We start from the raw sequence: 16912 nt of genomic DNA, 5'->3' as shown, positions 1-16912 counted from the left end.
ACCTGCATCAAGATTACCTTCAGTATGGGTACTATCTGTATCAAGATTACCCTCAGTATTCATTAAAACATAAATTCCAGGCTCTCACTAAGACCTGCAAAATCAGAGTCCTGCAGGTGAGGTCAGGAGACCCGAGTGCTGGTGTTTCTCATACACAGTGCGGTCAGTGTGACCGTGGTGCTATGGCAGGCCAGGTTCCGGCAGATTCTGCTTTCGAGATTCTAAGAGTTTAAGGCCAATTGTCTAGAATCAGTTTGATCACATCACACTGAAATCTGTTCCAACCGGCTTGATACTAGTGACAAGACTGGGAATAGGGAGAGAGGCAATGGAGGCCTGAGTGACCTTCACCCAAGGTACTGACCTTGAGAGTGACCATCCTCCTGGGAAGGCACTTGGTCCTGTCCCTGGGTGAGGGTAGTCAGGAACCAACCCTGGCTTCATTAGCTGCATTTCTTTTTGCTATGACACAAAGCAGCTTCAGGGAGGGAGGGTTCATTCTGGCTTATCATTTGAGAGCAATTCCTCGTGATGGGTAAGGCACCGCAGCAGGAGGAGATGACCAAACTCATTGCCTTATCAGACAGAAGGCAGAGAACAGAAGGAAGGTAGGGCCCAGCTATGAAATTCTCGAGGCTCACTCCCAGTGACTCATGTCCTCCAGTGAGATTCCACCTCTGAAAGGTGCTTTCTGAAACAGCACCCCTAGCCGGGGACCAAGTGCTAAAAACCATGAGCCTGTGGTGCACACTTCACACTGAAATTGTAACAAGATGAGAAGGCAGAAAAATAAGAGCAATGCTTCAACAAATCAATAAACAATTATAAAATGAGAACTGTGTGGGGAATCGGGAGAATACAGGGAATGAACCCCTGGCTGATGGCCCAGTAGACATTAGGAAACGTTAGAGTCAAAATAACAATTATTAAGTCTCTATTTCTTTCCCTTATCTATATATGGGCTCTTAATTGAGAGAAGGCTCAAACGAAATAACTTTCGCCGACTGTAAAGCACTACCCCAACCCAATAGTGTGTGAGATTGTCCCTAGGATCTCTCAAACACGTCATTGTTACTAATTAATTCGATCTCTTGACAGATCTGAGGTATACAATGTTCACTAGAGCAAGCCCAGAAATTCTAAATCACTTGAAAGCACAAAGGTTTAGAGGCGCTAAGAACTTTAGAAGTCACTGCCTCCATGTTGTTATTTCGTAGATGACTCTGTTCCTTCTGGAAAGGTTCGTTGATCTGCCCAAAGCCACCCAGCAGACTTTATGTCAATCTGAGTCTAGAAGCTAAGCCACTTGGGTGATACTAATTCCATTCGGCCTGACATGGCCATCAGAGGAGCTGTGTCAGTCATTGGTCCAACCAATACCCTCTCATCACCACCAAGGCCATCCAGGCTTCTGCCAGCCTAGGTACCCTGCTTCTGCTGAGCCATGCTCTAATCCCTCTCGGCACAGCGGCTTCTGTAGGGACCAGGTTCAGTTGAACTGTAAGGTAGCATAGGCTGCTCTAGAGGAAACTTCGTACCAAGGATCTGTACAAATCGAAGGGTTATAGTATACACATTTATCCCAAGGGAAGAATCATGTTCTCACAGCTATCATAGATAAGGGTTGTTTCTAAGATGGATCACTGGTCATATCTACACAGCAGATTTTGTTTATAAGCTTAGGAGAGGAGTGTCCTTGTGAGAGAGGATATTTTATAGCCCTGATGCGCTCCTAAATAGAGCATGGTGAGGACCCCAAAGGTCATGACTCTAAAGTGACTTTTGAACCCCAATAGAAAAATGTTCCCAAAAGGCCAACCTATGTGTCCAACCACAGAGAATGGATAAAGAAAAGGTGTTTTATGTACACAGTGGAATGTTTTATTTTTTGTTGTTTTTGTTTGTTTCTTTAGCTCGGTTTTTCAAGGTAGGATTTCTCTATGTAGTCCTGGCTGTCCTGGAATGTGCTCTGGAGACCAGACTGGCCTGGAACTTGAGAGGTCTCTGCCTTTACTTTAATCTCAAGTGCTGGGATTAAAGGTGTATGCCATCACCACCCAGCTACAGAGGAATTTTTTCAACCGTGAAGAAAAAGATGACATTTGCTGGGACATGGATGAAGACAAATACTATATTTTCCCTCTAACTTGTGGTTCCTAGATTGTATGGAGAGATACAAAGTCTCATGTGTACATATGACATGAAAGGAGAGGACCAAGTGCAGGGGGAGGAAGGAGAAAACTGGGATGGAAGGTTACTGCTGGAATTGCACTGTATTCTTGTATGAAAATATCTGTGTAACACAGTGCCACGGTGCCACTGACAATGAACACCACACTCAAAATTTTTAAAAAGAAAAAAAAAGGTTTTAAAGCTTTTTTAAAAGAAAAACACAAACTCTGAATGGAAAGATGGCAGGAAAAAGAAAAATGCCCGTGGTGCCGTAGCTGTAAGAGTCAGATAAGAGAAAGCAGACAAGATGGTCAGAGTCACACAGTTTTGCATTTTATGTTCTAAAGTGTGTATCTGTGTGACTGTCAAGGGGGTACCCAGGGACACATCACTAGAAGAAATAGACACTTGAAGCTACTGATGGCAGTGACGACTCTCTGAGTGATGATGGAACTAAAAATAATTTTATCAGTATATGTTTGTGAAGTTTTTCTATCCTGTCTTATGAGGAGGTCTTGTTTCTAAAACCCCGGGCTGGTAGGTGAATTAATGCTCTTGTACCGGGATGTATGCTGAACTGGAGCAGTAAGAAGCACTTTGGTTTAGTCATGTGGAAGCCTTTCTCCTGGGAGAAGCATAAAGGTTTCAGTGGCAGACTGTTAAAAACGATCTCACCAACGATGGCTATTTCTGGACCATGACCCAGCCCGGTGTCTCTTCTGTTTCCTCAGTTTTCAGGAAGGTGGACTCTCTCGCAGAAGACATCTCCTTGGCCCAGTCCATCTATAATAAGAAGCTTGTGTCGATGCAAGAAAATCTTCAAGGACTGGGTAAGATTCTAGTGTTCAGAAGTACACAGGGCCCTCCATCCTGTGTTACTGAAAGATGGGAGGCGCTGCCTACTCTCTCAGACCAGCCACTGATCCCTGCTTCCCTTTCTGGATGAGCACCGTCCATCCAAGGAGGGCAGGGCTGCTGGGATACAACAAGGACTGGGGGAAGAGTGTCTATATGGGCTATTGATCTAACCACGGATCATAGGCAGACAAGGAAAGCAAGCAGGTCCATTCTCAAAACACCCTCATGCATCTCAAATGATTTGTAAGACCTTGCAAAGCCTCCTGATATCTGAGCTCCTTCCAAGTCTACTGCCTTAAGCCAGAGCCCAGTTCATAATGGTCTCTATCCTGTTCTCCAGTCAGAAGGAGCCATAACAGACATGCGTTCAAAGGTCACCTATGTTGCTGATAGAAAGTGCTGACCTGACACCTGGTAACAGAGTTCCATTTGGCAAGCTACTTTTCTGTCTTATTCCTCAGGAGTCCCAAGGAAAACAACTCACCAGGGCCACCTTACCTACAAATACAGTGTGAGATATCAACCAAGACAGTAGATATTAAAATAAGTGTGGGAACTTTTGAGTGGAGTGCATTTTGGAGGTTCTTGGTCACCTCAGAACAGTCACTAAGCTCTGTTCTTGAGAATGCAGTGATGCTATGGGCAAAAAGCTGTCCAAAATCCCACCCTTCAGATTGCAGAGTAAAGATGCAATTCCCTAGGGGTTTCTGAGAGGGATTTTCATAGCAGGAAAGGAAGCAGGGTCTGGAAGCCACTTGCCAGTTCCCTGTACCTGCGTTTCAAGAAGTACTTTTCGGGGTAGGGAGACAATTCACCCACACAAGCATTGTGACCTGAGCTTAATCCCAAGAATCCATGTGGAAAAGGTGGATACAGTAGCACACACTTGTCATCCCAGTGCTACGGTGACAGAAAGAGGTAGATCCTTGGCGCTCGCTTGCCGGTCAGCCTTGCCTGATTGACAAGCTCCAGGCCAGCCGAAAGATCTGTCTAAAAATCAAAATAGACGGCACATGAGGAACAACACCCAAGGTGGTCCTCCAACTTCCACACATGTGCGTGTGTGCCTGCATGGATATAAACATGTACACACACACACACACACACACACACACACACACACACACACACACAGAGCACCTTTGTCCCATTTAACTGAAAATGTTGTCCCCTTTTCTCCTGAAGACCCAAAAGCCCTGAACAATTGCTCCTTTTGCCGTGAGGCTGAGCAGCTGGGGCAGGAGATCAGAAAGCTCCAAGAGGAGCTGGAGGGGCTTCAGAAGATGCTGCTGGCCCAGGAGGTCCAGCTGGACCAGACCTCCCAGGCCCATGAGCTGCTCTCCACCACAAGCAGTCAAATCTCCCAGGAGATGGGCAGTTGTTCCTTCTCCATCCACCAGGTAAATCAGTCCCTGGGACTCTTCCTGGCACAGGTGAGGGGCTGGCAGGCCACCACAGCAGGCATGGACACCACCCTGAAGGACCTCACCCAGGAGTGCTATGATGTCAGGGCTGCTGTCCACCAGATCAACTTCACAGTGGGCCAGACCACTGAGTGGATCCATGGCATCCAGCGGAAGACAGACGAGGAGACTCTGACCCTACAGAAGATGGTCACGGACTGGCAGAACTACACCAGGCTCTTTGGGGGTCTGCGCAGCACTTCTGCCAAGACTGGAGAAATGATTAAGACCATTCAGGCCACCCTGGGGGCATCCTCGCAGCGCATCAGCCAGAATTCTGAGAGCATGCATGACCTGGTGTTGCAGGTCATGGGCCTTCAGCTACAGCTGGACAACATCTCCTCCTTTTTAGATGACCATGAGGAAAACATGCATGATCTCCAATACCACACCCGATATGCCCAGAACCGCACAGTGGAGAGATTCGAGTCTCTAGAAGGACGCATGGCTTCTCATGAGATTGAAATTGGCACCATCTTCACCAACATCAATGCCACCGACAACCACGTGCACAGCATGCTCAAGTACCTGGACGATGTGCGGCTGTCCTGCACACTGGGCTTCCACACCCATGCCGAGGAACTCTACTACCTAAATAAGTCCGTCTCCCTCATGCTGGGCACCACAGACTTGCTCAGGGAGCGCTTCGCTCTGCTCAGTGCGCGGCTGGACTTCAATGTCCGAAACCTCTCCATGATCATGGAGGAGATGAAGGCCGTGGACACACAGCATGGAGAAATCCTTCGGAATGTCACCATCCTGCGAGGTAAGAGGAGGGGCAGTCCGGGTTTCCCAGGGACTCTAGGTTTCTCCTATATACAGGAGCACATGGCTTTAAGGAAATCTCCGATTGTGTGTACAGAGATAGAAGGTGGCTGATAGAGGATGCTGGATAGGGAAACATCACCAAAGCCGTGCTGTGACCCATTCCCAAAGCAGCAGACAACTTTCAGAAATGTCTTTGAGGGGCTCAGTGGTTAAGCACACGATCTGCTCTTACAGAGGACCTGGTTCAGTTCCCAGCGCCCACCTAAGGAAGGTGACGAATACTTGTCCCTCTAAGTGTGGGGGATCTGAAGCCTTCTTCTGGACTCTGCAGGCACATGTATACACATGGTGGCACACACACGTACACAAGTAAAAACGAATCAGCTTTTAATGTTTAAAAATTCTGTCTTTGAGAGCCAGGCTTGGTGCTGCTGCACACCTATAACCCCAACACTCAGGAGCCCGAGGTGGGAGAATCATCACAGGTTCAAGGCCAGCTTGGACTGACTACACACTAAGTCTCAGAGATATATAGTGAAGAGCGAAGGAAGGAAGGAGAGAGAGGGAGAGAGGGAGGGAGGGAGGGAGGTTGGTTCTTGGTGAAGGTGATAGAGTTTCTAACTTCACCTTTCAAGGAAAATTTGATTAATTCATGGATTTCTTTTAGTCCACTTAGGCGAATATGCAGACTTTGTCCTTTTGAAACCATCTATGTTCCCTCTCCCCCTTTCTGCCCCCTTGCTGATGCTTTTGTCTGCCCATCCAGCTATGTGACCCTCAGAGACCCATCACTCTGCATTCTTCTTCTCCTATATGCCCCTAAATTCCCTTATTCATCCGAATTCTCCAGAAAAAGCAGTAGTAGAATGTAGGTAGATAGATGATAGCTAAGTGATAGACAGACAGACAGACAGACAGATCATAAGGAATTGGTTTGTGTGATTATGAAGACTGGCAAGTTCAAGATCACCAGACAGGAAGAAATCTCTTACTTCGAGGAGGGTTAGCTTTATGCTTTACTCTGGCCTTAGCCTTCTTGGATGAGGCTAACCCCACACTGGGAAGGATAATCTGCTTTGTTCGGTCTGCCAGTCGCACTGACCTCAATCTTGTGAGCAAGCGCAGCATTTCCCTCCTTCCTTCCCTCCCGCTTGGCCCAGAGTCACAGGAGCCCTTAAGTGGCCTAACTTCTTATTCAACTGAGTTACCACTGTGTCTTTGCTGAAGGCATTTGTCCTTTTGGATCTTCTAACCCTGGAGAACACAAAGTTGCAACAGTATACAAACATCTTGCTGGTGGGTCACTGAGCGAAATTGTGAACTGTCCTTCTCATGATCTCCCAATGGTTCCCAAATCCTGATGAAAAGCGTGTCTTCCAGGCCCTTGTGGCATGGAAAGGAAGCCTGGAGTCCACTCTATCCTATTCCTTCAGCCTTTGCATCCTCTACAGTATCCAAGGCAGGCCCTTTGCAATTTGTTTACCAGGGACACCTTTGGTCTTGGAGCCTACATCATTGATGCTTTGCTCCTCTTTGGCCAGCTGGCCCTGAACCTGTGTCAACTTCAATTGTGTGTCTGTCCTGCCACTAGAGACCACTTTTCTTCACTCTGGACTGATGGGGTCATAGAGAATGGTTTTATTTGTTTGTTGCTATACTTCATTTTTGCGATGAAGTTAGACACCAAGAATATCTACGGGAACCAAAACCTTCCCACCCTATTTCACCAAAAATGTTTTCTAGGGTGCTGTGCTCCAGTGAAGGCAGTAGGGGATGGTTCTTACCGTACATATTCTGCCAGTTGCGTGATGCTGAATTCACTCCAAGAACAGAGGAAATTCCAAGTTTCCCGATGGTGACCCATTTATACATTCTGGTTTGTGGAGCTTCAGAACTGGACCATAGTCCCCCCCCCCATTGCAATTTTGTCTTTAAACTACTCATGACAACTATGGTCTAAAAATACTAAGAAGTAAACTGCATAGTTTGAGAGAGATGTGCCTAACTTTCTCATAGGTGTGTGTATACAGGGAGACAGGTGGTATATCTGGAGTCTTCTACTATTTGTGATTTCACACATCCATTGGAGCCCTTGGACATATACTCTACAGAAAAGGGGTATTTTGTGAGTGGAAAAAGTAGGTACTGGTGTGACTGTACCTTACAAAGCAGTAGCCTAAAACAAAAGAGTATGGTCAAGCCATGTGTGCAGGTCACGAGAGTTTGAAAATCCAAGAAACTGGAGAAATGACTTAGTCGGTAAAGTGCTTGCTGCAGAGATTCGAGGACCTGAATTCAATTTCTAGTATTTACATAAAAGCCAGGAGCATTACACAGGACAGCGTTCACCTATCATCCCCGCACTGGGGAGATGGAAACAAGATGACTCCTGGCTCACTGAACAGCCAGTCTACCCAAAACAATGAGCTCCAGGTCCAGTGAGATGCTGGAGATCAATTGAGAAAGACACCTGACATTGGCCCCTTCTTTATTAGCCAATGCTAATAAAACATATTTGAGCACACAGAGGGGAATTCCACATCACATATGCTCACACATGCATAAACACACAAGCCATAAACACACATGCACGCGCATGCACACACACACATACACTACTGATGCCCTACTTCAGTTCTTCAAAGATGTGTCCACTGTCCACTCAGGAAAAGAGGTACTGAGAGCAAATACCTCAGACATTTCTACTTAGGTCCTGCTTTAGGGCAAGGGATGGCGAATGGAGGAGACAGAGCCAGTAGTGCCCAGAGGAGTTCTTGGAGACTGATATTTGCTGCTGCCTTGATCATAGCAGAGTTGTCATTACAAAACCACATCTGAATCACAGTGGGATATCTGTTTTAGTACATGGGACCCTCAGTTCGACATCTTCAGGCTTCTCCTGCCCTGAGCTTATTTTCTCTTTGATATAGACTGGCTGGGTGGGGTAGGAGAGAACATGTTTAATTATTATTTCATTTTATGTTTACAACAAAGCCCAGAGCTGTTTCCATGAGATCTGAAAGTTTCCCTCATCATTTCACTGAAAGGATGCATGTGTGTGGCCCCCATGGTGCAATCTTAAGTGTGTCTGTTGGCCAACATGCCTCCTGATCTTTAAGCCACCACATGCACAACTTCTCCTATCTGGAAGACTCTTTCCAGGTAAATTGCACACCCCACCCTAGAGGAAATTAATCCCTCACCCTCAGACAGGCCTGACCCTGAGGCTGTGACACTGGAGCTGGCAGTAAACCACTGTTTGGCCAGTGTAGAGCTGATTGTTAGATCACAGGTAGGGCGCTAGCGGTGCCACAGGCAGTGAAAGAGCTGCCGAGCACCTCCTGAAGGAAAGGAGGCTGGGTTATAATTTGCTCTAGGACTTTAGGCAAATTTGCTTCATCTCTCCAACTGTGCTCTGTCATCTGTAAATGAAGGGGTAGGACCAGCCCCTTCCAGTTCTGATTCCAAGCCTCCATTTACGAAACAGAAACTCCGTGGTGCCCCCATGCTGGTTATGCCTTTCTCCTAGAACCCTATCTTCCCTCGTCTCTAGGATAATTTTTATGTCTGTGTTAGACAATGCCTGTGCTAGACAGTGTCTCTGCTAGGACTACAGGCCTATCCTTTTGGAGTTAGAGGCAAAAAAACAATCACTGTTCATTAGCTGAGTGATGGTAAAGCCCTTCATTACTTTCAATTCCGTCTCCTCGCCCACTGTGGCATGACTTTAATTTCTGTTGCTTTCACCGAAAGCAACTTAGGGGAGAAAAGGTCGATTCAGCTTTCAATTCCAGATTACAGCCCATCTCTGAGGGGCAGTCAAGGCAGGAACTCAAGCAGCAGTCACGAGCAGAGAGAAATGAATTCACGCAGGCCTACTCGCTTAACTGCGTGTCCACTCTCAGCTAGGTTTCTCCTCTCTTATATTGATCTTATACCTAGGCAAGTGCCTAGGTCATGGGGCTGCCCACAAGTCTTTGTGTCTCCGTACATAAATTAACAAAACAACTCCCCCCCCCCAGACCTGCCTGATCTTGATGATTCTTTATTAAAACTGTCTTCACAGACAGTTCTAGGTTGTGTTGACAGTTAAAACTCACTAACAAACGATATCATTTATACCTATCCTGCCAGTACCACATGGGGTCGTTGTGAGGTTCAGTGATACCAATAACAGGAACCTAAAAGGGTGTCTTAATATAAGGCATCTCTGCAAAGAGCAATTATGGATGATGTAAGCTCCTTTTCCTATCGCAACTGTTGAACAGTCCGTGGGCCCTGAAGGCGCTCTGGGAGTGTTTGCTCAATAAATGAATAACTGAGAGTATGAATGGTGGGGAGATGCCGAGTGGGTAAGGAATTGAACACTTGCTCCAGAAGTACCACCTGCTATATCCTGCTGTAACCCATGAGGATTCAGAATTTGGCATGCTTAAAAGGGAATACCAAAGCTGACAAGATAGCCTTATCAGGTTAAGTAAGGTGCCTGCTGCTGAATCTGGTAACTTGAGTTCAATAGCTAGGCCCTGAAGGAAAAATTGACTCCAGCAAGTTGTCCTTTGACCTCCAAACACATGCATGCAAACACTACACATGCACAATGAATAAAGAGAAAGAGAGAGAGAGAGAGAGAGAGAGAGAGAGAGAGAGGCATACATATTGGTTTTTCAAGACAGGGTTTCTCTGTGTAACAACTCTGGCTGTACTAGAACTCATTTTGTAGACCAGGCTGGCTTTAAATTCACAGAGATCCTGCCTGCCTCTGCCTCCCAAGTAGTGGGAATAAAGATGTGTGCCAACACCACTCAGAAAATAATTTTATTTTAAAGAAGGGAAAAACAGTTGTTTGGGCACAGGGGCTGTGTATGCAGGTGACAGTGAGGAGGGACCAGGAGCTGTGAGCCCCATTTTTGCCTGCCCAGCCTTGTAAAGCTGCTGAGAGTTTTCTTTGGTGCCCTAGTTGCAATCTTCCATTGGGTTGTCAGCGTCTCTCTAATACAGAATGGTCATTCTCCAGTGATTTGAGAGGAGAAGCAGCAGAGATTGTCAGGCTGGCACCAGAGAGAGCTTCTCCCGGGATCTCGGTCCTTAGCGTCACTCCAGAACACCTGGGAAGATGTTCTGCATTGTCGCCAACGGTTCTCCTACTCTAGGCTGGTACATGATGCCAGCCCACCCTCAGCAGACATATGACTCCATCAGCGTTTTCCGGGTGCTCTTTTGATGATCGCAGCTAGGACTGAAAGTATGTGACTGAGGTCAATGGAGACACAGAACAGAGGGAGGGGGCAAACCCAGCCACCTAACATGCCAGTGCCAGAGCTGGCATTCCAACCTGGGTGTCAGGGTTCAGTACGGGGCATCTTCTATTGGGCTAGACACTCAAGGAACCATCTCTTCCATTTTCAGTTCCTTCCGTCTTAGTGAGCTGACCATGCAAGCCACAGTGGGCCCCTCCCACCAGTGGCTCACTCCACCATGGATGGGCAGGGTGATTTCTTGAGATACTAGATTCTTCTGGCCACTCCCATTTCTTTCATCTTCCCTAATCCTGAGTATGGACCACAGAACCACCACCCACTCTGCTTACCTCAGACATGCAGTCAGTTGTGGCTGGTTCCTAATGGGCCCAAGAGCCTCATTATAGCCTGTGGCTTCCTGAATAATGATGGGCCTCCCTGGGGCTCCTTTCCTCAGCCACCAGGCCAGTGTTTGCTTCTTGGCTGCTCAGAGTGGTTCTGCGCTCTCCTCTCCTTTGCCCCATCACTACTGACAGGTCATTAGAGCCTTGGGTTCAGCCTTGAGTCATCTTCCTTCCCACTGTGCTAACTGCTGGCTGTTACCTTCGTCCCGGGATAGACGGGCTCCCCTGTCTCACAATTCTTGTGATTATCTGAGCACCTATGAAAAGAACCTTTCCAAGCTCCCGTCCACGTGTTTTGTTTTCATGGAAGTTCCAAGGATGGGATCCAGAACCTTGTACATGCTAAGCAAGTGCTCTTTCTTGAGACAAGCTCTTACTATCTCACTAGCCAGACTATGTAGCCCGGATGGCCCCGAGCTCCCCCTACCCTGTCTTTGCTCAGATGGTAGCTGTACACCATGCCTGACTCTCCTTACTCTTTAAGGAGCCCTCGGCACTCTTCAGAGAAGGATTCTAGAGCCCCCACCCCCTTCAGATGGCTCCAGACTGGATGAAAGAGGCCCAGAAATCCCTTTTAGGGGGTGCTGAGGGCAGCAGTGGTAGCTGTGGGGGGAAGCCTGGAAAAGAAGCCCATTGCTTGCTCTCCTCAGGCCCCTGCTGCTGCAGACTCATCCGGGTTCCCTGGGATAAAACAGCGGTGGTGGCCACGAGAGCATGCATAGAGAAAGAGGTGGACTTTCTCTTCTAGATTATGCTTGCATTCATGCTTGGTACAGAGGAATGGGTGGTGTGACTAAGGCTGAGGCTGCTGCCCAGTTGTCCACCCCAAGCATGATGGGCACACAGTCCTCCCTTGGGGAAAGACGACTTGGATCGGCCCTAGAAAGATGCCCAGGGAATGAGCAGCCATTGCAGGGGGGCGGGCAGCCTTTTTTCTCTGTGCTTTCTCCTTTGTTACTGACAGGGAGGGCCTAGATACCCTCAGAGTGGCTGCTGGGCTCCTCTGGGTCGAGGAGGAGAGGCCCTTTCCAGGAGACAGTGGCACTGTACAATATGGGCCCCAGTGAGAAGATGAGGTATATCAGATGGCCCGGGGGCAGGGTATAGCACACTCATTATGAGATCCTCAGACTGAACGCGGGGTGCAGTCTCTTCCACCCAAAGTCAAAAAGAGTGGAGAACAAGGGAACTTGGGGAAGTCTCTGGGGCAGCCTGTTCCCATGACAAGAAGAGGATGAATCCAAAGGAACTTCCAAGAAGGAGCAGGGACAGAGGCATGGCACAAATGCCCACCCAGTAATAGGGCTGAGGTCGGGACAAGGCACTGTAGAGCCACGGGGCGTCTGACTTTCAGTTGTTCAAGATTATATTAAGAACAGCTTAAGCTGTATGTGTTGAATTAACTCAGTCGTATGCACGGACGGTATTTAGTACTGCTCTCCGTCGAACTCTGAGTTTTGGAATGGGGAAGGGTTGCCCAGCATTGCTCCATCTGCCATCCAGCCTCACAGGGCCTTTCCACTGGTGAATGGCCCTCTGCTTCTCCAAATCTCAGCTGGCCCAGATGCCAGGAGCAGAATAAGGACAGGCACTGTGATTTCGCCAGTTCCCAGACAGACCTGCCAGGCCGGGGGAGGTGGGCATCGGCTTGGGTCTGTGCTGCACCGGTAACTATGCAATGAGGGACTCTCTGGGAATAAAAGGGCAGATCCTGTCTCCCGGTTTGTCTAATGCCAGGCTGCTACCATCACCCGCCAGCTGTCCTCAGGCCCCAACCACCCTGCTGGCATGCCGCGTGAGCTGAGGTGGAACTTCGTCCCATGGCAGGCGGTAGCAAGAGCTGACTGAAGCTTTTTATTGGCTCTAGTGGGGCTGACTGCCAGGCTCTGGTTTCCAGTTTAGGTCATAATAGATATTCACTGACCTGGCTCCCCATAGAAACACTTTGAGAAGGAAATGCAGGGAACAGGAGAGGGCAGGGGGCAAGGGGCAGCGGGTCACATCAGCTGGGATGAAGGTGATCCAGGACTACGGAGTAAGATTCTGGCAACTTCGAGAGCTCTCAGCTTTCAACACACAGCATTCTTTCCCTCAACAATCCCACTGAGGTCTGGTCTTCAAGAAGCCCTTCTAATTGTATATACACACACACACTCCCACTGAGATCTGGTCTTCAAGAAGCCCTTCTAATTGTATACACACACACACACACACACACACACACACATACACAGAGAGAGAGAGACAGACAGACAGACAGACAGACACAGGGGGCACACATCCTTGTGAATCCATTTGTGTCTATAGATGTGGACCTCAGGTTTTATTCCTTAGAAGACATTTTCCTTGTTTTTTGTTTGTTTGTTTTTTGAGACAAGGCCTCTCATTAGCCTGGAGTTTGACAATTAGGCTGGTCAACAAACTCAAGGGATCCACCTGTTCCCACCCCCACCCCCAGCCCTTAGTGCTAGGCACAGGCCACCATACCCAGCCTTTTTCACAAGTTCTGGGAATTGAACTCAGAACCTCAAAACAGCAAGCATTTTACCAACGGGACCAACCCCCAGCCTTGCAATGGGCTTTCACTTCACTCTCCAGATTTCAGTTGAAGGAGCCCGACTAGATCCCGCCTAGCTCAGAAACTCTTGAGAACTGCATTGCGAAGGGGATGCCAGCTGAGCTCTCACAGAGAGCTGAATCAGGCTCTGGGGCTCACAGTTTCCATCACCCCGGCCCTCACCCACACAGAGCCCACAGAAGAAAACAGGTCTGCACCCAGCCTTTCTTCTCTCCACAACTGTCCTCACTTCAGGCCATAGTCTGTCACCCGTGGCCTTAAGGCATTCCGCATGCCCTGACGGAGTGGCAGCTACTCTCTGCCACGTATCCTCAGAGTTGATAGAGATCTGAGAAGTGGTGACGCTCAGACTTACAGAGACAGGTAGGGCAATGGGAAGCCACTCAACTCGTGGCATGGCTGCCATGATGAAATTTATGTCTCTTTCCCATCATCAGGCCCATAATAAGGGCCCGGAGATTTAGACACGCCCTCTTCTCACAAATTCTCCTGACTGCATGCCAGGCTCTATGCCCAGCGCTAAGATGTAAGAAATGACTTTGTTGTCTTTCTGAGGCTGGTTTATCGGAGTCAGGAGATACACCTCCGGTGCTGGCTTTGGCTGCACTGAATTCTCTGCGTAGATTAAAGACCTGAAGCAGCAGCCTTGGGGGCTCCTAGGAGAGGTGGGAGTGGCCAGAGTGGAGAGGTTGCCCTTTCTGTGGGATGCTTCTGTCTTACTCCTTTCCTTATCTTTTCCTCTGAGTCCCCGATTCCACACCCCTGATCCTAGAGGCCCAAGAGGTCACAGGATAGGTAGGGCAGGGAGTGAAAACAGCAGTCAAAATCCCAGGAGGCATAGAAGGTCACGCTGCCCTGGGGCAGGATGGGAGCATCCCAGATTACTATGCTTCCCACCTCCCTCCTATGCGCATGCGCGCGCGTGTGCGTGTGCGTGTGTGTGTGTGTGCATGCGCGCGCTCGCGCTGGCTGTGTGTGAAGCTTCCTAAGAGCCTAGATGCCAGAACTGGGAGTGTTAGCAGTCCACCAGGCCCAGTGACACATGATGCATAGAACCTGCTGGTCCAGCCCCGACTCCGGCAACAGTAAAGCGATCACCTAAGAGCCCAGCAGTGGCAGCCCTGGGCCAAGTTCCTGTCTGAACCTCAGCTGTCCCTGTGCCCACTCTGCTTATGGAAAGCCTCATGAGTGACATGTCTCTTCTTCTATTCAAACCCTAGGTGTCCCCGGCCCTCCAGGACCAAGAGGACTCAAAGGAGATACGGGCACAAAAGGACCTCTTGGTAGCAGAGGACCGAAAGGGGATTCTGGCAGCCTGGGGCCCCCAGGACCACAGGGTCCTCAGGGGCAGCCTGGAGAGCCAGGACCTGTGGGAGAAAGAGGGCCAACTGGCCCCCGCGGCTTTCAAGGATTCAAAGGCGCAAAGGGTAGCTACGGCACTGGAGGGCCAAGGGGGCAGCCAGGCCCCAAAGGAGATGTGGGGCCCCCAGGGCCAGACGGGCCCCCAGGGTCTCCAGGACCCTCAGGGCCTCAGGGAAAACCAGGGATATCAGGAAAGACAGGCTCACCAGGCCAACGGGGGGCCACAGGGCCTAAGGGTGAACCAGGCATCCAGGGTCCCCCTGGATTACCTGGGCCTCCAGGCCCTCCAGGGAACCAGAGCCCCTACTGAAGAAGGTCTTTGGGCCTGATGCTGCAATGCAGGTTGGGGTCAGAGAAAGCACCAGAAGGGCCTACTATCTGCAGACAATTATTGTTCTTTGGTCCTGATATGAGGGTGTCTCTTAGAACTGACTGTATAGCCTTAAGCTCCCCGATAATGACTGTACCATAGGGAAACAGCTCACTGCCCAACCCCATTTCTCTGCTGGCCAGTGGTGGGGGCGCCTACTAGGTTTCCATGGCTGGTTAGAAGGAGAGGGAAGAAGACACACAACCCCGTGACAGCCTCCTGGGGAGGTGGCTACCTGGGGAAGAATGTCTTAGACCTCTCTGATGGTAACCAGCTCAGTCTCTGCAGTGACTTAACACCCATGCTAGCCAGAAGCTTCTTTCTAGTCTTGAAAATAATCCAGGGAAACCTTTGGGGCATTATAGATGAAACTCCAGGGAGCCTCTTCCAACAGCCATGGGAACAGAGTCACGGGGAGTTGCCCTGCTCCACACAGGGCAGGAGAACTCTGACTGACTGGCATTCTCAGGCCCCGTGCTGGGGCCTCTGACAAGTTCAGAACATTCCTTACCTCTGCACCTCAGGAGTGACCTGGAAAGAACCCAAGCAGGGTTTCATTGGCAGGGAGAGAGCCTGCAGGTCCCAGAACATTCTGCTTGCCTGCTGTCCAGCTCCCAGGAAGACCGCAGGAATGGAGGTGGAAGGACAAGGCAGGGACGAAGCCTCTCTGTGAAGCCATCCCTTGTTCAACCTAGGCTGCCATGCCATGTTCTCACGGGGCTTCCCTGTGGTGGCCAGGGAGGAAGAAGCTGTTGCAGGGTCCACCCCTGATAACAGGGTAGCTCTTGCCTCCTACTCTTGGCTGTCCTATCCACAGATGCACATTGACCTCACCCCACCATGACCTAAGATGACTGGAACTCTTTCCCACGTGAGCAGCAAGCTGGACCAGGCATGGGAAGAGCGTGGATATGCACAAGGAGCCTTTGACATTACTTCTCGTCTTTCATGAACTTCTCACATACACTGGCAGAAAGGGATGCTGGGAGAGGCCTGCGTTGTCTCCAGTCACTTTCCATAAAGCTGCCCTGCTCCTTCAGACTCCAGCAGACTTAGACCGTCCTGGGCAAAGGACAGTGCTGTCTGCTCCCTTGCACAGCCTCAGAGACCTGTCTTCTTCCTGCCCAAAGCCTCTGTGCCATCTTCATCCTCAACATCAGTGTGCAACTGGCTTGCATGACCCACCTACCCCCTGCTATATAAATGTCCTGTCTACATATGATAATATCACATGACACAGTATCACTGACCCAGTAAAGAGCTGTTTCCAGGACGGATGTGTCTTCTAGTATTTGTACCCAGCCTGAGGAAGTAATCCCTTCTGGGATCCATGTCATACTGACCCTCAGTGGGGGAATCACTGCCAAGGGTTCTGTTGCAGAATCTGGGCACTGAGATCCTCTGGGTGTTCTGGTGGTTGGCAGAGAAACCCAAACAAGAGTCTAAGAAATTACCACCAACGGCAAGGCCAAGCTGGAAATAGTGGGTCCCCTCTCTGTACCCGTCTCCTTTCCCTGGCCAGCATCTTCTGGTCACACAAGGTCTAACAGAACAGTACCTAAGATTGGCCACACATGGGCCTTACCCTTTGGCCATAATTCTTAGATTCTAGGTGAAGAAAATCCTTAAAACTTGCAGCTAGACCCTGTAGTTACTTGGCTACAGTGAAACTGGAAAATAGAAAAAAGAACAGGCCC

At 49.3% G+C, this 16912-nt stretch overlaps 1 protein-coding gene across 1 annotated transcript in view; it reads left to right on the top strand.

The window, feature by feature from the left end:
• Scara3 (scavenger receptor class A member 3) overlaps positions 1–16481 on the top strand; it is a 32580-nt gene extending 16099 nt beyond the window's left edge. Inside the window, exons 4-6 of the mRNA XM_041663397.1 lie at positions 2904–3002; positions 4216–5259; positions 14704–16481. Of these exons, the coding sequence (XP_041519331.1) occupies positions 2904–3002; positions 4216–5259; positions 14704–15155 (1595 nt within the window). The 3' untranslated portion in view covers positions 15156–16481. The remainder of the gene's footprint in view (positions 1–2903; positions 3003–4215; positions 5260–14703) is intronic.
• Positions 16482–16912: the final 431 nt, after the last annotated feature.

Source organism: Microtus oregoni, unplaced genomic scaffold (genome assembly GCF_018167655.1).
Source record: "Microtus oregoni isolate MIOR12 unplaced genomic scaffold, Mior012 000001F_ref0000356, whole genome shotgun sequence".
Taxonomy (NCBI): domain Eukaryota; kingdom Metazoa; phylum Chordata; class Mammalia; order Rodentia; family Cricetidae; genus Microtus; species Microtus oregoni.
Note: the sequence above shows the minus strand (reverse complement) of the source record. Positions and strands in the feature narration are given on the sequence as shown.